The 26,006-nt window shown below is 46.1% G+C and overlaps 1 protein-coding gene across 1 annotated transcript in view; it reads right to left on the bottom strand.

Annotated features, from left to right (window-relative positions):
• Window positions 1-26,006, bottom strand: part of stxbp5l (syntaxin binding protein 5L) — a gene marked incomplete at its 5' end in the record, with an annotated part of 114,174 nt that overhangs the window by 15,926 nt on the left and 72,242 nt on the right. Inside the window, 3 exons of the mRNA XM_079517787.1 lie at window positions 5,333-5,530; window positions 17,767-17,820; window positions 22,867-22,980. Of these exons, the coding sequence (XP_079373913.1) occupies window positions 5,333-5,530; window positions 17,767-17,820; window positions 22,867-22,980 (366 nt within the window). The remainder of the gene's footprint in view (window positions 1-5,332; window positions 5,531-17,766; window positions 17,821-22,866; window positions 22,981-26,006) is intronic.

Here is a 26,006-nt window from a genome sequence, read left to right as displayed (position 1 = left end):
CGTGACATGCCACTTCAATATTTAATAAGTGCTGGGGGCCTCGCTCGGCGTCTAGCAGAGATATAAGATATGAAAGTGTTGTTTATACGTTCAGCGAGGAGGACCCTGCCCTTTTTCCAATCTTTGGCAGGGCCGCACCTGGTGCGCGGGAGCCTCATTAAAGCGGGGGCCCTCATTAGCGCGGGGGCCCCTGGCTCTTCGCGCCGTTCTTTGACCTTTAACCCATTTAGACCTGAGAACGATTCTAAAAAAAAAAGTCTTCTAAATCCTAAGAGTTGTCTGAAATACCTATGTTTCTATATCAGTGGTGCTCAACCTTTTTCATGTCAGGGACCCCCAGAATTATCTGTATTTGTCTGAAAATATGTTGTTCCAGTGACCTCCCAGCAGCAACGTTTTGAGTTAAAAACGTTCGCTCTGAAAGAATATATATTCAAAGATTTGCGCCACATTGTCACAATTTTTCAAAAAATAGCAGATCTACACGCTCGTAGCGCGGCACTCGGTGCCGTGCTATGAGCTTGTAGATCTGCTATTTTTCAATAGCTAAAGTATAACATAATGCTATAAACACCAAAAGGGGTTCCCGTCTAAAATGGGTTAATTATTCCAGTGACCCCGCTGGCACACCGCATTGCCGTGGTAACCCAGTGCTGGCTAATCTTCACAAGCCATGGGACAAATCAGCTACATTTGCCACTGCCAGTACAAACCAATCGCAGGCAGGCATGCAATTCTCCAACAAGAGCCAAGGCTTGTTTGTGACTAACACTGTAATCAAAACCAGGACATGCCAACTTGTGAATGTTGCATTGCAGTCTATACATTTCCATTTTGCAAGCTCTGATTGACTGGCGACGTAAATATTAGCGTGGCATATTAGCACATGAATGTTTCTTAGCATCCCTCTTCCGGGCTTATCAGAGCGAGCAAAATTAGGCAATTCGGCAAACGTGTTAGGTCCCGAAGAGCAGTGGTTCCCAAAGTGGGGTCCGGGGACCCCTAGGGGTACTTTGAGAGTGTACAAATGTGTACATCCTCAGAGTTAAATTAACAGTGGTTTTACAATATAAATTGGGGTACCAGAGATAGAAATGCCATTAAATCGGGGGTCCGTAGCATAATGCGTGTGAAACTGGGGGTCCTTGAAATTAATATGTTTCAGAATCACTGCTAGAGCCGTAAAAATCCTCCCTTATCGGGGTCACTGGCATATGTTTTGAAATGGGGGGTCCATGGCCTAATAAATGTTGATTTGGGGGTCCTTGACATGAAAAAGTTTGGGAACCACTGCCAAAGAGGCAAAGAGCATCGCAGTGTGACACGTTGTGAGCTTGTAGAGCTCTGCTATAGAGCGTCGCAGTCCCGCCCTCTTTCATGACGACGCCTGGCCCAGGAAATGAATCCCAATGCATTTTTCCCATAGACATTTCAAAAAGTATTTATTTAAAGACGGTTACGCCGCGGACAAAGCCAACTCGAGTCGTGACAACTCATGACAACACAAACAATATTTTGGACCAAACAAATAATTACAAAGAAGAAAAACAACAAAAAAAGTGTTGTAACCTGCCGTTCTTTTCTTCTTTCTAATTATTTGTTCGGCCCAAAATTTTTGGTTTGTTGTCATGATTTGTCACGACTCGAGTTGGCTTTGTCTGCGGCGTAAACGTCTTTAAATAAATACTTTCTGAAATGTCTATGAGGAAAATGAACGGAGAATCATTTCCTGGGCCATGGTAGGGGGCGGGACTGCGACGCTCTACACTTCTGGTCCTCAGACGATCGAGCCCTTCGAGCCCTCCATCGTTGCTTCCAGTCATCCTGGTTCTCCCGGTATATTATCCCTCTTCTCCATACATCTGGCCAGCTCGTTGGTGCTTTGTGCTCCTGCGTCTTTCTTAAGCACATCCACATACGTCAGGGATGTCAAACTCAAATACACAGTGGGCCAAAATAAATAAATCGGTCGAGGTCAAGGGCCGGACTGTGTTTCAACACATGGGCACCACGGTCATGAGGACGTCCCAGGCAAACAGCAAAAAAGTTAATGCATTCAAAACTGAAAATGCATTATTATTAAGCTCAGTTTCCTGTTCTATGATCCTCACCAAGCACTGATTTCATAGTATGTGATATGTGCCAATGCACTCGCAGTGAATTGTCGGACTTGTAGTATTATGGTGGTCCGTGCAATATACCAGAGGGCCAGTTCTAATACTAATTAAATATCTTCCCGCGGGCCAAAGATAATTCATCCACGGGCCTGATTTGGCCCCCGGGCCTTGAGTTTGACATATATGACATACGTTAACCCATTTAGGCCTGACCTCAAAATTAAAAAAAATCTTCTAAATCCTCCAGTTTTCTGAAATAAATATGTTCACGATTTTTCAAAAATAGCAGACCTACAAGCTCGTAGCGCGCCACTCGGTGGCGCGCTATGAGCTTGTAGATCTGCTATTTTTCAATAGCTAAATTATAACATAATGTTTAAAACACCAAAAGGGGTTCCCGCCCAAAATGTGTTAAGGATCCCTGGCTAATAAGACAAATATGTCTTAAAACATTATACACTTGCCCTCTATAACTAAAATTACAAAATAACACCATCAATATTTTATTTCTTTCATAAATAGAGAATCTTTCACTCAATAGGGACTGCTCCCTTCGCAAGTTGATGATGTCATAATGCCCATGTGTGGTCCAGCCCTATGGAATTATGGAATGCACTAATATATGAGCATCAAAGCAATATTTTCAATATTTCTTATTATGAAAATGTTATTTTTACCAGACTGATAACGGATGGTTTAGTTATCTGATACAGTAATAATATTAGCAACATCCTGCCCCTATACCCCCTGAGTAATTTTAACAGGAGAAGCATAGCTTGCAGGCCCAACATCGTGCAATGATGTACTAGAACCGCATCATGTGTCTCTGGCTTACATATTGTTGCTGTAGTTTGGCTATTTGTGTGACGCTCAGTGTAGTAAACAGCATGTAGTAAATGGCCTGGCCAGTGTATGGAACTCCAACCTCCCCCGTCAAACCAAACTCAGCTTCTTCTGTTCTCCTATACGGCTGTTCTCCTATACGGCAGTGAATGCTGGACCCTGAAGCCAACCCTGCAGAAGTCTCTAGACGGGCGCTACACCAGAACGCTGCATGCAGCACTCAACATCAGTAAGAACACACATGTTACCAACACAACTCTGTATGATGGAATGCCCAAAGAGTGAGCCAGAAAATAGCAGCCAGGTCATTCCTCCTGGCTGCTATTTTAGCAGGACACTGCCAAAGACACCAAGAGCTGCCAGCCAGCCAAGCTAGTGCTGTGGGAACCCACACACGGGCACCGGTCGCGAGGACGCCCCACACTAACACATGTGGATGTACTCAAGAACGACGCAGGAGCGCAGAGCACCGACGAGCTGGCCAGATGTATGGAGAACCGGGATGACTGGAAGCAACGATGGAGGGCTCGTCTGAGGACGACCTAGAGAAAGTAGTATGATTAGGTAGGTCATTAAATTCAGAAACAATTATACGACGTTTACATACGAAGAGGAGAGGTTTCTGCCAGGCAGCAACAACGTGATATAGGGTTGGATTTGCTGTGGGATGGGGGGGCATCCATGCGTTTTAACGATGCTTCTGGACTGGTCACACAGAATTAAATGCATGGATTTACTTTGGGGAAATGTGAAATACATACATACATACATACATACATACATACATACATACATACATACATACATACATACATACATACATACATACATACATACATACATACATACATACATACATACATACATACATACATACATACATACATACATACATACATACATACATACATACATACATACATACATACATACATGGTGGTCTGACAGAGAGTGTAAACTCAAGCGCTGGGTGGCTATATGGTGACATGTGTGGGATACCTACAGACTGTCGCTGCTCTGTCTCCTGTGGAGGGATTAGGCCTCGGCTGAAGTGACTGGGATGGATAGACTCTAATAATCCCACGGAGGCCTCCTGACTTAACGGCGTGCGTTGGGACCACCATAGGCAGACAACACACCCCGGCAACAAGAGACACAAGAGAGAGCTTTCTATAGAAGCTTATAGCCGGCGTCCCGGGGGCCCCCGGGGGCCCAGGGCTTACAGACGCTACATCAGCACAACATGAAATCGATACAGAGGTGAAGGTGCAGCGGTCTGATCCCTCTGCGGAGGCTTGTAGCTAGGTCAAGATGTCTGTTTTTATGACGCAATGTGGGTGGATCTCTCTCTCATGGTTATTATTTCTGTCGCCCGGCTAGTCTCTCTCAAATTTAGATTAGGCTTTTTTTACACCATTTCCCCCCAAACTTAGTTCAGCCAATTTATTTCTCCAAAATGCTGAAATGCTTGCTACTGCTGTTGTAGCCTTCTGGCCACACCATTGTTTCAGCGGGGCTGCGGTGCGCCCACAGGTACCACTGTGTCTGAGTCACTGCGCCCACAGGTACCACTGTGTCTGAGTCACTGCTCCACACATTGTTAAGAGCCATTTGGTTCATTCACATTTCCCTGCTGTGACATATCACCTGTGGGTGTATATCTGAGTCACAACAACCATGGAACCTTGGCTCACACACACACACACACACACACACACACACACACACACACACACACACACACACACACACACACACACACACACACACACACACACACACACACACACACACACACACACACACACACACACACACACACACACACACACACACACACACACACACAATTGATTCACAACTGTGTTCTCTACGTGCTCATAACGCTCCATTTCGGGTGTGAGTGACAATTCTGCTGTCTTATGTTGTCTATGGCAGCGCTGTTTTTACAATTGTAATATCTCGTATTCCTCTTTTTGGACCCAAACCAGCTTGATTTGCACCTCATTTCTCTAAGCGATATGATCCCTGGTTACAAAATGTATGTTTTGGGTGAATTAAACAACATTGGCGGGACCTGTGCTACATACATACATACTGTCACTTCCTGACTCTCGGTGTCCGAGTGGCTTTCAAACTAAAAGTGTATCCAATATAAATATATATAAAATGCAGTCCTGTAGCACACAATTCAGACACCAGATGGGGGTGTTGGCGGTAAATGTAAAACACAACTCACCAATCAACAGTCCCATGGTGAAGGGGAGGTCAGCATGCACTTAGGAGGGGGGTGGGGGGGGGGGGGGTGCGTTGGGGTTAAGGGTGAGAGAGGTGGGTTAGGGTTGGCTGGGGGGGGGGCGGCAAGCACACACCTTCTGTGTGGGACACAGGCAAAGAGATCTCCATGCAAGCAGCGGACTGGGCCTTGCGGAAGGGAGGCCGGCCGCCGGGCCCTCTGCGGGGGGTGAGCCTGGGGCCCTCGGGAGCCGCGGCGACGCGGGGGGACGCCTTCCCCACTGCCGCCGGGCAGGCCTGGGAGGTGGGGCTAGTGCAATGTCCATTCACATGATCTGTAACAACGGCATACAGGCATTAGCAAGGAGAAGAAAATAAGAAGATTTTGTCGGGATGCACGGAGCTGAAATATTAACGTGATTGTTATACGTTAGGAGGGAAAGTGTTGCTGTTAGAACCAACATGGTGCCGAGACGGGAGAGGAGATAAAGGAGCACTTCACCCCCATGTTTAACCCTCCTCGCATTAGTGGGAAACCAATTATACAGTATGAAGATATGGTTGCAAATAGGTGAAGTGCTCCTTTACGGGCATGAGGGGAGTTAGAGAGAGGATGGAGAATGAGAGAGAAGGAGAAGAAAGCTCCATTCTGGCCATGATGTAATAATAGTCGGACAATCGGCGAAAATAGCCGACCTACAACTCACAATATGCGAGTCGGCTATGTGCGTCGAAGACATGTGGTGTAGACCAGTGTTGATTTCGTCGAAAAACTAAGCTTTGATGACTAAATATACTGACAATTTCGTCAACAAATAGAAAAACTAGACTAAAATGTTAGGAAGGGACTAGTGGACAAGAGAAAATAAGTCATTTTACACTTGGTTGCATGCTGAAAATAGCAGATCTACAAGCTCACAACGCGTCACGCTGCGACGCGTTGTGAGCTCGTAGATCGGCTATTTTCAGCAAGTGTAAAAATAGTCATCACGACGGCATCAAGGCCCGCCAAAATACATTTTAGTCGACTAAATCACCTGTAGATCACCTGTAGATTCTGTCGACTCAAATCTCATGACATTTAGTCGACTAAAACTAAACCAACACTAACACATTCCAGGTGACTAAAACGTGACTAAAACTAAGTGAAAACTATTCAAGAAACTATAACTGACTAGAAGTAAAATAGAAATGTGATACCAAAAACAACACTGGTGTAGTGTAGAGCCCTGGGGGACCCCAAGTACAGAGTAGGGTATACTGGTGTAGTGTAGAGCCCTGGGGGACCCCAAGTACAGAGTAGGGTATACTGGTGTAGTGTAGACCCCTGGGGGACCCCAAGTACAGAGTAGGGTATACTGGTGTAGTGTAGACCCCTGGGGGACCCCAAGTACAGAGTAGGGTATACTGGTGTAGTGTAGAGCCCTGGGGGACCCCAAGTACAGAGTAGGGTATACTGGTGTAGTGTAGACCCCTGGGGGACCCCAAGTACAGAGTAGGGTATACTGGTGTAGTGTAGAGCCCTGGGGGACCCCAAGTACAGAGTAGGGTATACTGGTGTAGTGTAGAGCCCTGGGGGACCCCAAGTACAGAGTAGGGTATACTGGTGTAGTGTAGAGCCCTGGGGGACCCCAAGTACAGAGTAGGGTATACTGGTGTAGTGTAGAGCCCTGGGGGACCCCAAGTACAGAGTAGGGTATACTGGTGTAGTGTAGAGCCCTGGGGGACCCCAAGTACAGAGTAGGGTATACTGGTGTAGTGTAGAGCCCTGGGGGACCCCAAGTACAGAGTAGGGTATACTGGTGTAGTGTAGAGCCCTGGGGGACCCCAAGTACAGAGTAGGGTATACTGGTGTAGTGTAGAGCCCTGGGGGACCCCAAGTACAGAGTAGGGTATACTGGTGTAGTGTAGACCCCTGGGGGACCCCAAGTACAGAGTAGGGTATACTGGTGTAGTGTAGAGCCCTGGGGGACCCCTGGGGGACCCCAAGTACAGACAGAGTAGGGTATAAAAGGGTGCTTAAGCGGTTAACGAGACAAGCAATCAGTGGATGCAACGTGTCATTCCCGAAAAGCAAAGCAAAAGGAAACATGTAAGACATTTTCATTCAGTAGGATCACAGGCACAGGCGTGGTTTTTCTCCACTTTGTAGAAAATGAGGTTCACAAACCCATGACATGTATAAAATCTAATTGGATCAATTTGAATAAGACTCACTGACTTGTATCTCCAAACCCAAACAAATGCTCTTCTTTGTCCATATCTACTACGCTGTCACACAAACGTGTCAAACAGCCTATACAAGCTCACAAGTTTTGCGCTTGTAGATTGACATTTTTTTTGTGTGTCTCTGTGGGTTTTTATTAAATATTGAATTAACAGATTGTGACTAAATCATCTTTTTTATTTTTGTAGATACAATAAGGTTTCCGCCTGGGCTTGTGGTTGCATCCCCCGCTACATGTGTTCTCTATAAACCTGGCAACCGTTTGGCAAAAAATGCAGTGAAATGTAGGACGGTGTGCTCCATGCAGGCTCCAGCCCAAGACCTCCGCTTGGGGGCCTGTTGATACACAGATGACTCAAAGTCTCAAAGTGAAGATGGGAAAAAAATAAAAATGTCCAGGGTGGAGCCCAGTCCGCCGCGTGCAACGCTACGTCAGCCCAGTGTCACAGCGGGCTGTCACAGCCGGGGCGAATCAGGGCTTGGAAGCTATAGCTGTCTCTACGACCGCCGAGTGTGAGACAGGATTTACACCTCGTGGGTCTTTGCCTAATAAGGCACAGTGGTGGAAGAAGTACTCAGTAAAAAAGTAAGCAATACACGGTTTAGAAACACTGGTAAAGGTATTCAAAATAGTAAAAGTATACAAAAGCATTGCATCGAAATATACTTCGCTCATAATGAGCTAAAGTATTACAAATGTTTTAGAAATAGTATATACTGCAAGTGAGCTTGTACAGTATTGCCTATTTTCAAATACCTGAATTATAAAATAGGTCTTGAATGGCTAATGTTTCATACTAATAATTCAAATCGGCAAAATATTTCAAATATTTTTAGTGTAAAAAGTACATTTGCATGTAGAAGCTCAAACTATCAAGAAATCGAAATATTCAAGTAAAGTAAAAATATCTGAATTTATTTTACTTAAGTACAGTACTTGACTAAAATTGTAATCATGGATTTCACCCAGCTGTGTGGCGAGTTGTGCCCCACAACGGTCTGCAGGAAACCGGCACACATTGAGACGAGGATAACATAAATGCCTACATACAGTACACAAAACACACCCACACGTATATACCAAAGCACATACAGTATACACCCACACTTGCATACCAAAACACATACACACACACACACACACACACACACACACACACACACACACACACACACACACACACACACACACACACACACACACACACACACACACACACACACACACACACACACACACACACACACACACACACACACACACACACTAGTCTACATACCAAAACACGCGTACGCCAATGGTACAGATAAACATCGGCGGAGCAAGGCAATTTCTTTTTTTTCCCTGAGTGCAGAGTATATGCACTCAGGGATGCAGCCACGTGATGAGGCAGCATTTAATGCTAATGCTAAGCACTACATTTGCATTCAAGTGTGGCGTTTTTTTTATCTGCTTGCTGAGAAGCTGAAACGTTTTCAACTTGGGCGTTTTGACGGCAATGGGTGGAAATGCGTGAAGAAATTGCTCTTCCGGCGTGGCATGGAAAGGAGGGGCATTTACATTTCTTTCACCATCAGTAAACGCTGCATTCGTGGTCTGGAGAGGGCAGTTGTTTTACAGACGGGTAAAAGGGCAGGGGCTGAAGCCCCCTTTGATGTCTATGTGTGCACGTTTCTGTGCCCGAATAAATAATGGACCTTGATATGGAAAAGGGTTGAAACCCACTGGGTGCAGGTTGTTAAAGGGTTGAAACCCACTGGGTGCAGGTCGTTAAAGGGTTGAAACCCACTGGGTGCAGGTGGATAAAAGGGTTGAAACCCACTGGGTGCAGGTTGTTAAAGGGTTGAAACCCACTGGGTGCAGGTCGTTAAAGGGTTGAAACCCACTGGGTGCAGGTGGATAAAAGGGTTGAAACCCACTGGGTGCAGGTGGATAAAAGGGTTGAAACCCACTGGGTGCAGGTCTATAAAAGGGTTGAAACCCACTGGGTGCAGGTCTATAAAAGGGTTGAAACCCACTGGGTGTAGGTCTATAAAAGGGTTGAAACCCACTGGGTGCAGGTCTATAAAAGGGTTGAAACCCACTGTGATCAGGTGGATAAAAGGGTTGAAACCCACTGTGTGCAGGTGGATAAAAGGGTTGAAACCCACTGGGTGCAGGTGGATAAAAGGGTTGAAACCCACTGGGTGCAGGTGGATAAAGGGGTTGAAACCCACTGGGTTCAGGTGGATAAAAGGGTTGAAACCCACTGGGTGCAGGTGGATAAAAGGGTTGAAACCCACTGGGTGCAGGTGGATAAAAGGGTTGAAACCCACTGGGTGCAGGTGGATAAAAGGGTTGAAACCCACTGGGTGCAGGTGGATAAAAGGGTTGAAACCCACTGGGTGCAGGTGGATAAAAGGGTTGAAACCCACTGGGTGCAGGTGGATAAAGGGGTTGAAACCCACTGGGTGCAGGTGGATAAAGGGGTTGAAACCCACTGGGTACAGGTGGATAAAAGGGTTGAAACCCACTGGGTGCAGGTGGATAAAAGGGTTGAAACCCACTGGGTGCAGGTGGATAAAAGGGTTGAAACCTACTGGGTGCAGGTGGATAAAAGGGTTGAAACCCACTGTGTGCAGGTGGATAAAAGGGTTGAAACCCACTGTGATCAGGTGGATAAAAGGGCTGAAACCCACTGTGTTCAGGTGGATAAAAGGGCTGAAACCCACTGTGTTCAGGTGGATAAAAGGGCTGAAACCCACTGGGTGCAGGTGGATAAAAGGGTTGAAACCCACTGTGATCAGGTGGATAAAAGGGTTGAAACCCACTGTGATCAGGTGGATAAAAGGGTTGAAACCCACTGTGATCAGGTGGATAAAAGGGTTGAAACCCACTGTGATCAGGTGGATAAAAGGGTTGAAACCCACTGTGTGCAGGTGGATAAAAGGGTTGAAACCCACTGGGTGCAGGTGGATAAAAGGGCTGAAACCCACTGTGTGCAGGTGGATAAAAGGGTTGAAACCCACTGGGTGCAGGTGGATAAAAGGGTTGAAACCCACTGTGTGCAGGTGGATAAAAGGGTTGAAACCCACTGGGTGCAGGTGGATAAAAGGGTTGAAACCCACTGGGTGCAGGTGGATAAAAGGGTTGAAACCCACTGGGTGCAGGTCTATAAAAGGGTTGAAACCCACTGGGTTCAGGTCTATAAAAGGGTTGAAACCCACTGGGTGCAGGTCTATAAAAGGGTTGAAACCCACTGGGTGCAGGTGGATAAAAGGGTTGAAACCCACTGGGTTCAGGTCTATAAAAGGGTTGAAACCCACTGGGTGCAGGTCTATAAAGGGTTGAAACCCACTGGGTGCAGGTGGATAAAAGGGTTGAAACCCACTGGGTGCAGGTCTATAAAAGGGTTGAAACCCACTGGGTGCAGGTGGATAAAAGGGTTGAAACCCACTGGGTGCAGGTGGATAAAAGGGTTGAAACCCACTGGGTGCAGGTGGATAAAAGGGCTGAAACCCACTGGGTGCAGGTGGATAAAAGGGTTGAAACCCACTGGGTGCAGGTGGATAAAAGGGTTGAAACCCACTGGGTGCAGGTGGATAAAAGGGTTGAAACCCACTGGGTGCAGGTGGATAAAAGGGTTGAAACCCACTGGGTACAGGTGGATAAAAGGGTTGAAACCCACTGGGTGCAGGTGGATAAAAGGGTTGAAACCCACTGGGTGCAGGTGGATAAAAGGGTTGAAACCCACTGGGTGCAGGTGGATAAAAGGGTTGAAACCCACTGGGTGCAGGTGGATAAAAGGGTTGAAACCCACTGGGTGCAGGTGGATAAAAGGGTTGAAACCCACTGGGTGCAGGTGGATAAAAGGGTTGAAACCCACTGGGTGCAGGTGGATAAAAGGGTTGAAACCCACTGGGTGCAGGTGGATAAAAGGGTTGAAACCCACTGGGTACAGGTGGATAAAAGGGTTGAAACCCACTGGGTGCAGGTGGATAAAAGGGTTGAAACCCACTGGGTGCAGGTGGATAAAAGGGTTGAAACCCACTGGGTGCAGGTGGATAAAAGGGTTGAAACCCACTGGGTGCAGGTGGATAAAAGGGTTGAAACCCACTGGGTGCAGGTGGATAAAAGGGTTGAAACCCACTGGGTGCAGGTGGATAAAAGGGTTGAAACCCACTGGGTTCAGGTGGATAAAAGGGTTGAAACCCACTGGGTGCAGGTGGATAAAAGGGTTGAAACCCACTGGGTGCAGGTGGATAAAGGGGTTGAAACCCACTGGGTGCAGGTGGATAAAAGGGTTGAAACCCACTGGGTGCAGGTGGATAAAGGGGTTGAAACCCACTGGGTGCAGGTGGATAAAGGGTTGAAACCCACTGGGTGCAGGTGGATAAAAGGGTTGAAACCCACTGGGTGCAGGTGGATAAAGGGGTTGAAACCCACTGGGTGCAGGTGGATAAAGGGGTTGAAACCCACTGGGTGCAGGTGGATAAAAGGGTTGAAACCCACTGGGTGCAGGTGGATAAAGGGGTTGAAACCCACTGGGTGCAGGTGGATAAAGGGTTGAAACCCACTGGGTGCAGGTCTATAAAAGGGTTGAAACCCACTGGGTGCAGGTGGATAAAAGGGTTGAAACCCACTGGGTGCAGGTGGATAAAAGGGTTGAAACCCACTGGGTGCAGGTGGATAAAAGGGTTGAAACCCACTGGGTGCAGGTGGATAAAAGGGTTGAAACCCACTGGGTGCAGGTGGATAAAAGGGTTGAAACCCACTGGGTGCAGGTCTATAAAAGGGTTGAAACCCACTGGGTGCAGGTTGTTAAACGGTTGAAACCCACTGGGTGCAGGTCTATAAAAGGGTTGAAACCCACTGGGTGCAGGTCTATAAAAGGGTTGAAACCCACTGGGTGCAGGTGAATAAAAGGGTTGAAACCCACTGGGTGCAGGTCTATAAAAGGGTTGAAACCCACTGGGTGCAGGTCTATAAAGGGTTGAAACCCACTGGGTGCAGGTGGATAAAAGGGCTGAAACCCACTGGGTGCAGGTCTATAAAGGGTTGAAACCCACTGGGTGCAGGTCTATAAAAGGGTTGAAACCCACTGGGTGCAGGTCTATAAAAGGGTTGAAACCCACTGGGTACAGGTGGATAAAAGGGTTGAAACCCACTGGGTGCAGGTGAATAAAAGGGTTGAAACCCACTGGGTGCAGGTTGTTAAAGGGTTGAAACCCACTGGGTGCAGGTCTATAAAAGGGTTGAAACCCACTGGGTGCAGGTGGATAAAAGGGTTGAAACCCACTGGGTGCAGGTTGTTAAAGGGTTGAAACCCACTGGGTGCAGGTCTATAAAAGGGTTGAAACCCACTGGGTTCAGGTCTATAAAAGGGTTGAAACCCACTGGGTGCAGGTCTATAAAAGGGTTGAAACCCACTGGGTGCAGGTCTATAAAGGGTTGAAACCCACTGGGTGCAGGTGGATAAAAGGGCTGAAACCCACTGGGTGCAGGTCTATAAAGGGTTGAAACCCACTGGGTGCAGGTCTATAAAAGGGTTGAAACCCACTGGGTGCAGGTCTATAAAAGGGTTGAAACCCACTGGGTGCAGGTCTATAAAAGGGTTGAAACCCACTGGGTGCAGGTCTATAAAAGGGTTGAAACCCACTGGGTGCAGGTCTATAAAAGGGTTGAAACCCACTGGGTGCAGGTCTATAAAAGGGTTGAAACCCACTGGGTGCAGGTCTATAAAAGGGTTGAAACCCACTGGGTGCAGGTCTATAAAAGGGTTGAAACCCACTGGGTGCAGGTGGATAAAAGGGTTGAAACCCACTGGGTGCAGGTCTATAAAGGGTTGAAACCCACTGGGTGCAGGTCTATAAAGGGTTGAAACCCACTGGGTGCAGGTCTATAAAGGGTTGAAACCCACTGGGTGCAGGTCTATAAAGGGTTGAAACCCACTGGGTGCAGGTCTATAAAGGGTTGAAACCCACTGGGTGCAGGTGGATAAAAGGGTTGAAACCCACTGGGTGCAGGTCTATAAAAGGGTTGAAACCCACTGGGTGCAGGTGGATAAAAGGGTTGAAACCCACTGGGTGCAGGTCTATAAAGGGTTGAAACCCACTGGGTGCAGGTCTATAAAAGGGTTGAAACCCACTGGGTGCAGGTCTATAAAAGGGTTGAAACCCACTGGGTGCAGGTGGATAAAGGGTTGAAACCCACTGGGTGCAGGTCGTTAAAGGGTTGAAACCCACTGGGTGCAGGTGGATAAAAGGGTTGAAACCCACTGGGTGCAGGTCTATAAAGGGTTGAAACCCACTGGGTGCAGGTGGATAAAAGGGTTGAAACCCACTGGGTGCAGGTCTATAAAGGGTTGAAACCCACTGGGTGCAGGTGGATAAAAGGGTTGAAACCCACTGGGTGCAGGTGGATAAAAGGGTTGAAACCCACTGGGTGCAGGTCGTTAAAGGGTTGAAACCCACTGGGTGCAGGTGGATAAAAGCACTCCAAGCACAGTCTCCACTCAGGCCCGTTTTCACAAGAATAGAGGGTTTAAGTGGTCTCACTGCATATGTGCAGCTATACCGATGCAGCCCCATTGAACAGAAAAAATATCACCAAATGAAACCTTGTCAAAACACACCTGTCAAAAGAAAGGAAAAGGCATTATACGGAATAGAACACAAAGAAAGGAGATCTGGAACATTTCCGTCAGAGGGGACGGAGTATATGCGTCAAGAAGAGTGAAGACACCTGTGATTTGGATGAGGGAAAGAGTTAGGGAGAGAGAGAGAGAGAGAGAGAGAGAGAGAGAGAGAGAGAGAGAGAGATAATGAGTTAGTGAGTGAGCGAGCGAGCGAGCGAGCGCGTGCGTGAGTGCGTGCGTGCGTGCGTGCGTGCGTGCGTGGGGGGCATTTTGTATGGGTCGTGGGTAAATATCCCCTTTTTTAGTTTCCGAAAATATATAAATTAATAAAGTTCTGCAAACAAAAGTACAAGAACAAGAAATAGTGAAAATGTTTAAGAAATATGAATAGCAGATCTGATAGAAGTGATTAAGTCATGCATGGTAATCCAGATTGGATCCCAGGGGGACGCCAAATGTATCTTTTGGGTCTGGAGATGAAAACGTTTGGCTGATGATTCTTGTTTTTCTTTGGCTTTCGCCTTTATTTTATATTTTTGAGTGGTGCAACCACTCCAAGGAACAGCAATGTCCGTCCTAACCTATGTGACTATGTTTAGAGTACCAGTAGGGGCAGAAGTGGCGCTGTTGTGCCAGAAACAGAGAGAGAGAGATAGTGTTGCACTGTTGCCTGCTAATTACAGAGAGAGAGAGCGAGAGAGGCAGGGGGAGAGGGGAGTTGCACCACTCAGTTCACTTCACACGGGTGTGATTTTTTATAGAGGGACAGACAGTAGGCTGACAGGAAATGGGGGAGAGAGATTGGGGAGTGACATGCAGTAAAGGCTGTCGGGATCGGGAGTCGAGCCCACGGCACACTGCCAGACTGGATTACCGGCCAAGGTGCCTGGACCGCTGAGCCACGGCCCAGGCCGAGAGAGACAGATGATTGAAGAGGCAAGAGGCTGCTGTGAGGAAGGGAATGATCCAATCACTGTGAAGCGTCAATGGACAACACCAAGACAATGATCCAATCCCTGCGCAGTGTCAATGGACAACACCAAGACAATGATCCAATCCCTGCGCAGCGTCAATGGACAACACCAAGACAATGATCCAATCCCTGCGCAGCGTCAATGGACAACACCAAGACAATGATCCAATCGCTGCGCAGCGTCAATGGACAACACCAAGACAATGATCCAATCGCTGCGCAGCGTCAATGGACAACACCAAGACAATGATCCAATCGCTGTGCAGCGTCAATGGACATGTAGGAAACACACCATGGATACTGTAGTGGCTTTTGGTCAGTGTTTGTCAAACCCTTTAATGTCAAGGTCAAAAAATGGCAAATAAGTTAAGGGATAAGGGATAAGGGTGGCACAAGATGGAGCCCTATATGTGTTCAAACAATGTGAATGACAACATGTGCTCAGTTGTTATTCATTTTATAATCACATAACATACAATAAGCTACATGTTCAAACAATGTTGATCACAAAACATACTATTTGTTATGGCCGGCACTTCAAAACTACTTTGTATCCATTGTACGTTTCCTAACAGGAACGGGCTCAAATGGAAGGAAGCTAGAAGACAAAACAGCGATGGTCCGATCGTGACAGAGTTCAGAGATGTAGCTCAGGTCTAGATATGGATACCACGAATCACCTTTAGAAACACTTGCAAAATGTACGAGGAACAGAAACTGGAAAGACTCCAAATCAAATGAAAAACACATGGTCGAAGAACAGGACAAAGGACCTGGCAGACCGGCGATCTCGTCCGGTCAGATTAGGAGAGGGGAGAGTATAAAAAGCTAGATTCATGCTTTGCGGTACGACAGCATCGCACAACCGAACATAGCCGACCTACAAGCTCACAAAACGTTTGCGGATGCCAGTTGTTCTCAGCCTTTTTTCTGGACAGGGTACCGCTATCTTAGCAGCGGCTGCACAGCCCACCCATCTGACCACCAGGTGGTAGCATAAGCAAGCCTTGCCGAGCCATGTGGCCCATAGGGTGTAGCGTGAGGCAGCTTAAATTATTTAAGTGCCAGCTACGCATATAAACGCAGACATATAAGAAAGTGCCGTCCGTCTGTTTACCTTTTAGCATTGCTCCGGCTAGTATGGACCTCCTCCTTCCCCACCAACGATGCGTTTTTTTGGGTTTTTTTGAACATGATGCAGAGGGATCACATCGTCGGCTCTGGGCCGTGGAATAAACCTTGTTCTGACCAAACATGCCATCTGGGACGATGGCAAGACAAAACAGAAAGAAACAGATGGAGTTTTGTTTATGGGCAAGATGGCCCATAATCAACAACACCGGCTAGCAACCTGATGCTAATGTGAGTAGCATTATGACTGCTAATGTGAGTAGCATTATGACTGCTAATGTGAGTAGCATTATGACTGCTAATGTGAGTAGCATTATGACTGCTAATGTGAGTAGCATTATGACTTGATCAATCAAAAGCACTATAAAAGACCAATTGCCGTAGAGCTACGGCATTGGCGGGGAGCGTAACATATGCGGCAAGGACGGAGTTCTCCACCCTATAGTAACGCTAGTCTCCCAGGACGGAGATTGATCAAAAGGACGGAGATTATTGATAGAAAAACCGATCGCATCGCTCCACAGGCTGGAAGCGCCTGTTGCGCAACACTCAATGTTATTTTCCGGTGGGACGTCATCGAAAGTGTCCCCCCCATTTTAGCCGACGAGATCGAAAATCTTAAAAACTTAAATAACTCTTGATCTAAATCATTCCGTCCAATTCTAAGAAAAGATTATGTGTTAGACGGCCCATCGCGGTCCCGTCGCTAGTCGCGTTAGAATTAATCATACCTCCTGTTGTCGATCGCATCGAGAGTGTTTTAGCTACATTTAGCTACTTCAGCCACATCCGGGATAGCATCCGGTGCTCCGCTAATATAAATCGCTGGGCGCTCTGATTTAATGGATTAACCCCGGGCGTTCGGGGTGTTAATGGCACGTCTACAGCTGATCCAAAATTCTGCGGCGCGTCTCCTAACTGGAACCCGCAGGCGTGACCATATAACACCTGCCCTGGCCTCTCTTCACTGGCTCCCCATTCGTTTTAGAGTTGATTTTACTGTTTGTCTTCAAATCACTGAATGGGCTGGCACCGCAGTATCTCTGTGATCGTGTAGAGGTTTATACCCCCTCAAGGTCTGCAGGCCAGTTGAATCTTAAGGTCACAAAAAAAGGCACGTCTAAAGACCAGAGGTGACCGAGCTTTTACTGTCGTAAAGCCCCCAAACTGTGGAACGACCTCCCCTCCCATGTCAAACTGACCCCCCCACCATCCAGACAGATTTTAAATCTCGCCTTAAGACCCACCTTTACACCTTGGCTTTGAATTCCGTTTGAGTTCTCTGTTTTTGTTTGGCTTTGTTATTGTTTTTTCTTTACAGTGTATTTAGCTTTTAACTTTCTGTACAGCACTTTGTAAACCCCCGAGTTGTGAAATGTTCTATATCAAATAAAGTGGATTGGATTGGATTGGATTGTAGGTCGGCTATTTCCAGTGCAAGACACCATCGTGTTGACAAAACATAAATTAGACTTTAGGAAACTGGTGGGGCGTGTTGTGGAAACATAAAGAAGGCAAGCCAGAAGAAATGAAACATAAAATGTCAAAGGGAGGAAATTCAAATGAATCAAATGAACAGAAAGGTGGAAATAATAAAACTTGCTGGCTTTTCGCCTACCGTACCAAGATCGGTCTTAAGATCGGTTGGCAGACTTAACTTTCTGCCCGGCCCCTTTACTGAAACAAAAGAAATAGGAAACAAAAAGGTACCAGTTAATCCACTCAAATGAAAAAAAACTAAACAAAAATAAAATAAAATAATTAAAATAAAATAACTAACCAATAAATAAATGAATAACTATATGCTCAATGAAGTAATAAAACAACAACAAAACTAAACCAAAGTTAAATAACTCGGGAACACAAACATGCAGACTGGGACATGTTGCACTTGTCAGGCAGCATTATGCAAGTCAAGTTTTCAAAAGGCATGCTCGTTTGTTATCCCAGGCCAGCATTCCGTCACACAATCAATCGTTTTTATTTATTCATGTGACATTTGTTTTTGTCTCTTTGTTCAGATCTGGACACCTTTGTCAGGATTAGTTCTGTGCTCGAGTATAGACTCATTAAGCCTGCTTTATGCTTTGGTGTCGAGATTAGTTGGTTGCTCATAAGTAGAGACTCATTAAGCCTGCTTTATGCTTTGGTGACAACATGTGAACGAGCACGTGTCATCGCCTGTTTTCGCCTGCAAAGACTGTTGACAGTATTTGTCGCAAAAGCCGTCAAGCTTGGCTGTTAGATGTCTTAAATTTAGATCCCCAGCCTGGGAGGCCTGCCGTGGAAACACACATTAGATCCCCAGCCTGGGAGGCCTGCCGTGGAAACACACATTAGATCCCCAGCCTGGGAGGCCTGCCGTGGAAACACACATTAGATCCCCAGCCTGGGAGGCCTGCCGTGGAAACACACATTAAAAACAGGGGTCAATGCCAAGGTCAGTACCAGTGTTGATTCCGTCGACTAAAACCATGACAAGAATACCTTTTTTTCACTGACAAAAACTAAGCTATGATGACTAAAACTAAGACTAAATATTTTGACAATTTCGTCAATACAAAAAAAACTAGACTAAAATGTTAGGAAGTGACTAGTGGACAAGAGATCCAGTATAAGTAAAAGACACAAGCCATTTTACACTTTGTTGCATGCTGAAAAGAGCAGATCTACAAGCTTGTAGATCGGCTGTGTAAAATCTGTGAAAAAGATACATTTTTGCTGACTAAATCAACTGTAGATTTAGTTGACATAAAATCTTATGATATGTCGTCGACTAAAGCTAGACTAACACTAAAACATTCAAGGTGACTAAAATGTGACTAAAATTGAATGGAAGCTATTACAAAAGACAAACTAAAAATCTAAATTTGCTGTCAAAATCAACACTGGTCAGTTGACGGCATGATCGGCATCACAATTAAACATTGGAAGAAACAAAAATAGTCGGGACACATTTTGCAAGCATTTTGCAGTCGGAGGCACTGCAAAGGTACAGGTTGACAAAGATGGTTGTTCACGTTCCCCTTTGTGTTCAAAGGAGAGGGTTTACCATCGTCTCTTTGTTGGATGAGGAACCTGGCATTATGGAAGACACAGGACAATGTTTTACACTGTTTCTCTCTCTCTGACGACCACCAATATAGATGTACAGTATTGTACTTTCAACGTACAACTTACATACATGTATACATACATACGTTACCTGTTACCCAACCAATATTGAAACATATCGTCACCATTGACAGCCAGTTATAACCCGACTTTAGTATTTAATTTCAATGTTTTACAGAGAGGCTGATATTTGAAAGTTCGTAGCGGTCGGCAGTACTTGCGCGCTTTGCTTGCGCACTAGTAGGCCATTTATGGCCTACTTGTGTGCAACGCGTAGGCACGCGACAGAGTGCAGTTTAGTCATAAGTTTGTGTTAATCATTTTCACTGGTTCAAAATTGATGAAATCCACAGACAGACTTAAGCGTTTCAGGCTGGTATCCCATCCATCCATCCATCCATCTTCCCCGTAGTCGGGTCACGGGGGCAACAGCTCCACCAGAGAGCTCCAGACTTCCCTCTCGTGAGCAACATTAGTAACTTCCTCCTGGGGGATCCCGAGGCGTTCCAAGACCAGTGAGTCGATGATTGGAATCGAGTGATTCCTCCACCTGCGCCTTGGTCTGCCCCGGGGTCTCCTCCCAGTGGGACGTGCCTCGAGGACCTCCCTATACTAGGGTATATACTATGCCCGAGAGGCACCCACCTATAACCACCTATAAGCTGGCTCCTTTCTAGGCGAAGAAGCAGCGACTCACCTCTCACCCTATTTCTAAGGGAAATGCCAGCCACCCAAAGCAGAAAGGCTGGAATACCTATTTTGGACATGTCATTTTATTTTTTTGTAGTGAAAATAGCCACACACTTTGCTGATTATCAAAAGCTAATGTGAGGAACCTTTCCACTAGATCGGTTTAAACACATTTATACAACTGAATAAACGTAGCTACGTTTTTTGGCGGGGAAAAGGTCACAGCATGGCAGCACCGTGTGGTTAGAGAAGGAACAGCCTTGGTTACTACTGTCACAGCATGGCAGCACCGTGTGGTTGGAGAAGGAACAGCCTTGGTTACTACTGTCACAGCATGGCAGCACCGTGTGGTTAGAGAAGGAACAGCCTTGGTTACTACTGTCACAGCATGGCAGCACCGTGTGGTTAGAGAAGGAACAGCCTTGGTTACTACTGTCACAGCATGGCAGCACCGTGTGGTTAGAGAAGGAACAGCCTTGGTTACTACTGTCACAGCATGGCAGCACCGTGTGGTTAGAGAAGGAACAGCGATGGCAGACAATGAGAACATATGAGTCAGTCGAAGGGGCACTTCACCCATCATTATTATAATTAGGACCCCATATTACCGCACACGGTTGTGGGGCGTGGTTTCTGAACTGTCCACACAGCCCTCGTCTTGTGAGTAGACAGACGGCATCTTATAATGACCGTTTAAACTGAGGACCAATTATATGAAGATACGGTTTAAAATGGGTGAAGTGCTCCTCTCTAATGCGCACACGGTGAATGTGTTCAGGAGTAACAGAGAGGAGGGGGGCCACCAGCACTGGCCCCGGCCGGCCGGCCGTCCAGCTGGTGATAGCCAGGGAGCCACAGGCCCAAGATTGGACAGGACCTGTGATGTCATGCCGTACTTTTTAACACATTGAGAGCCCACGCAATACTGCCCAAAATCACTTTCACCTAGAAAATCCATTCACATTTTTTATAATTCAGCTGACTGTGGAGACACATGCTGGAACTTTTTACTTTGAAATGTTTTATAGTTTCTGAGTTATTTAATTTAAACGCCAAATGCATTCTCAATGGCGAAAACACAAACTTTGGCACCACGTGTTAAAAAAAAAGGAAAAAAAAGTGTTTTGATTTTTCTGATTTTTTTTAATAAAAAATAAATAAATATATATATATATATTTTTTTGAAAGACGTCCACAGACGTCTTGGGCTATGCACGTGCGGTAATACCCAGGACGTCCACAGACGTTTTGGGCACAAAATGTGTTAAGTGTTTTTTCTATTCATATGGTCATTAAGGTCTACAGATTGAGAGGCCTGCTCTGCCGGAAGTTATGTATGGTATACCACACCATAGACAACCAATATAAGGCAACATTTCCCAAATTTCATCATGCTTTAAGTAGCATGTCAAACTAGGGGGTTTTCATGATTCTGAATCCATTCCAAGCATTAGTTTTGAACGAAAAACACGCCTTGGCCTAAAAACGGCCATAGCCGTCATTACAAATGTGATGAGGTCAGCACATTTGGCCACATTTTGGCAAGTGGCTATGGCCGGAGTTTTTCGTGCAAAACTAATGCTTGGAATGGATTCAGAATCATGAAAACCCCCTAGTTTGACATGTCACATGCTTCTTAAAGCATGATGAAATGTGGAAAATGTTGCATTACATTGGTTGTCTATGGTGGGGTATACAAAAATGGCCATAACCTTTTTTTCGCGATGTTTCCGGCAGAGCAGGACTCTCATTCTGTGGACCTTAATGACCAAGTGAATAGAAAAAACACAAATAAAAAGTACGGCATGACCATCACAGGTTAATCCTTAAGCGTTGAGCGTTTGGGCCTGTGGCTCCCCGGCTATGAAGGATGTGCAGTATAACGTCCAGCGGAGGCACAACACAATGACAACAGCACAGCGCAGACTATAGTGGGCAGCACAGCTCACAGCATGGAGAAGGCCACGTACGGAACGGACCAGGGTTTGGCACAACAAACAAAATCACGGGAGCCGCCCCGCCTCTGGGCAGCCGAGGGTGGGGTGGGGTGAGGTGGGGGGGGGGGGGGGGGCAGGGACGTGCAGAGAGTGTTAGAGGGGCAGGGGCTGAAATCCTGTTAAGAGGGCACTTTTGGACAAAAATAGCGCAAATAGCAGATCTTCAAGCTCTCAACGCGTCGCGCTGCGACACGTTGAGAGCTTGTCGACCAGCTATTTTCGGGGCAGCACTCTTTAACCCATTTTGGGCAGGAACCCCTTTTGGTGTTTTAACTAAGCATTATGTTATGCTTTAGCTATTGAAAAATAGCAGATCTACACCGAGTGGCGCGCTACGAGCTTGTAGGTCTGATATTTTTGAAACATCGTGAAAATGCGGCACAAATCTTTGAATATATATTCTTTCAGAAGACTTTTTATTTCGACGTCAGGCCTAAATAGGTTAACTAGTGGAGACGCGGTGTAACGCGACATGGATTTCTAAACAAATTTGTTTGACGCAAAATACTGTGTTCACAATCAGGAGATTTCGGGGAGGAAAAAAAAAGCAATTCTCCTGAATGCTGCCGTCCTTCCGGTATGGCATGGATGCTGCATTCGTCGTCTGGAGAGGGCAGTTGTTTTACAGACGGGTAAAAGGGCAGGTGGCTGAAGCCCCCTTTGATGTCTACGTGTGCACGTCCCTGGTGGTGGTGGTGGGTAGGGGGGGAGGGGGGGGGGATGGTGGAGAGTCTGCATGAAGCTGCGACAAGACGAGGCTACTACTAGAAACACAGTCTGATTGCATGCACTGTCCAACATCAAAGCACCTGGTGGCTCCAAAACACTGCCAAAACAATCCCAAACAATGAATGGCACCCCAAGCAGAATGACGGAGCGAGGGACAACAACAGTATCCGCTGGACAACATGGCTCCTCTTACCATTGTCCAGCAGGTAAAAGACTGGACCACTGCAGTGGCTGTGGCCTCTCAGACCGGCCCCGTGGCCCTCGGGCGGGACGCGGGGGTCATTGTGTAGGGAGGTTGGGTAATGAACTGGAATAGAGAGGAGCCCACAGAGCGCACACACACACACACACACACACACACACACACACACTTTTCAGGACAAAAGAGGGGGGTGAGAGCAGTGTTTGATATAAGACGAAAAATGTCCGTCGACTACCTTTTTCCACTGACGAAAACGAAATGGAAACTAAGCTATGATGACTAAAACTATAAGACTAAATATATTGACAATTTCGTCAACAAATAAAAACTAGACAAAAATGTTGTATGCTGAAAATAGCCGATCTACAAGCTCACAATGCGTCGCAACGTGACGCGTTGTGGCCTTGTAGATCGGCTATTTTCAGCAAGTGTAAAATCAGCCATTACGACGACGGCATCAAGGCCCGCCAAAATACATTTTAGTCGACTAAATCAACTGTAGATTTAGTCGACTAAAATCTTATGATATTTAGTCGACTAAAACTAGACTAACAGCTGACTAAAATGTGACTAAAACTGAATTAAAACTATTCAAGAGACTAATGACTAAAACTAAAATTTGCTGCCAAAAACCACACTGGGTGAGAGACAAACACATAGCAGGGTTGAATCCATGCTGGATTCAACCACTCAATGGCGGTTGAGTGGTTAACACTCCCATCGCCCAGGACGAGGGTTCTTTGTCCTTTCTATTAGTAACGCCCGACGCCCAGGACGAAGTAGTGTCCAAAAGACGAAGATTATTGATATGAGAACGGATCGCATGGCTCCACAGCCTGGGAGCGCCTGTTGGGCAATCCTCGGTGTTGTGCAAGAGTGAGACGTCATCGAAAAACTCCCTCCCCTGTTTAGCTGATGAAAACGAAAATCTTAAAACGTTGATAACTCGCAATCTAAATCATCCCGTCTAATTATGAAAAAAGATCCTGTGTTAGACGGCGCTCCGCGGTCCAGTCGCTAGTCGCGATAGATTTATTCTTGTCTCCCGTTGTTGTCGATCAACTCTAGAGTGGTGTGGCTATTGTTAGCTGCTACACACACATCAACAACAACTTCCGGTCCGTCCGGAAAAGGGGTCCGTGTTTATAAATCGAATGGGCGCTATAATGTAATGGATTAAATAACCCTGAGCGATTAAAGTGTTAAATGGAAGTAGCGGGATTTTGGCGGAAGTAGCGCTCAAGGAAATTACGTTGATGCTTTACATTCTCTGTGAATTAAACAAAGTGTTGTGATTGGTCGGAAAATATCGTATCCGGGGGGAAATACATCTGCCGGATGTTCCGGCCCGACACTTCCGGCTAGGAAGACGCTCTATAAAGGCCATAGATACCTGCACCACTTACTTCAACACTGGGGGGCAGGCACCGCTCACTTCACACTGGGTGTGATGATTCCTACTCTGTGCATATACAGTATAGTGTTTTATATTTTGTGATGATATTGAATTTTCTTGTTATTTCTGAGGGGCGTTTAGCCCCTCCTATATTCAGCAATTAGTGTAGATTTTCGTTTTACACAAACATTAAATTCCCATTGACAATGAATGGAGAATTGTATGTCATAGTGTCTGAGCAAATAGGCACAGTGTCTATTTTACGTCATGATGATGTACGATGATAAGAGCACCCCTCACTTCACACGGGTGGGATTATTTTATATTTTGTTTTATGAACTGAAAGTGAATACATACTGTAGGACCCTGGATGGAAACAATATCCACAAGGACCTTTTTGGGGGGTGCTCGACTGTAACTGACTGTACTCTGTTGCCATTTGCATTTCTGTCTAATGAGGTAATCAATCAACAGCATACAGCTCAGATAATGTTTAATGCATGTAATGAAAAAATGACATCGAGGCACGCACAACAGAGGCAAAATGCGATATTCTATAGATCAAAGCGCCTTCTTGATCTGACAATCTCATAGTTAACCATCTCGGCACAGGCTCAAATTCAACCCCAACGCTGGCTGTTCAGTTCCCCATCGCTCTGTCCCTGTCTGCTGAGAAGCTGCTGTCTAAATATATCCCGCTAGGTCAGCGCCACTATGCCACCATGGCAGCTCATTAGCCCGTCTCACCAACAGACCTGGTCAAACAAGGCTACCGGTATGTCCACCCACTATAGACGTCAAGCTGTCCTTCCACAGACGTCTGTGTGTAAGCCGGAAAATATGAAAGGAGAGCGACACGTTAACAAGAGAGGACGGTGGAGCAGCGACTCCAAAAAGGCCTCAGTTGAAGGGGCTTCATGACAATAGGAGGACGTCTGTCACAGTGGAGGAAGGAGGCAGAGAGAGAGAGAGAGAGAGAGAGAGAGAAGAAAGGCTTGTCTGGATGATGTCAGGGTTTCTTAAAAAGCTGTGGAGTTTGGGGGGCAGGCAGGTATATGACAGCCAGACATCACTCTAATGGCCTCAGAGGGGTGGTAGAAAACAGAGAACTACAAAAACCGCAAGTTGCTATATCGACCAGAAGAGCCTTGTAAAGCTACTTGAACGTTAAGGTCGTTTACAACACACAAAGGACCAAACAACTCTGTGCTCCGCCTTGCTACTCTCTTCTTGTTCTGCACCAGGCAGGATGATAATTGAATAGGGTATACAGTATACAGTATGTCTGTTCTGTATACCTTTATTGGTTGTTCAGCTTTGAGGGTTTGTGTAAACACAAACATTGTCCTAACACAAACATGAAATGCCATTGATAATGAATGGTCAGTTTTGTGTGTTTGTCCCAACACGAACAGTAAATAACCATTTACAATGAATGGACAGATTTGAGTTTATATATATATATAATTAAGCTAAACGGAAATTTGCATCACAGTTATACCCTACAATTCACTACCGACTAATCTTACTCCACAAAAACTGTCTCCACTGATAACACTAATTGGCGAACTGTTGTCTTCCTCTCTGATAGGCAAATGGGTAATGAAAATGGACATGACTCGATATAAAAGGTGTCCATCTCATTCAAGCCTTGTCTCTCCATCTCAGACGTCCTTCTCTTTCCCTCTCATATCTGACTAATTGACAATTATGACAGGCTAGTAATGGAATGTCA

Source organism: Electrona antarctica, assembly GCF_951216825.1.
Source record: "Electrona antarctica genome assembly, chromosome: 13".
Lineage (NCBI taxonomy): Eukaryota > Metazoa > Chordata > Actinopteri > Myctophiformes > Myctophidae > Electrona > Electrona antarctica.
Note: the sequence above shows the minus strand (reverse complement) of the source record. Positions and strands in the feature narration are given on the sequence as shown.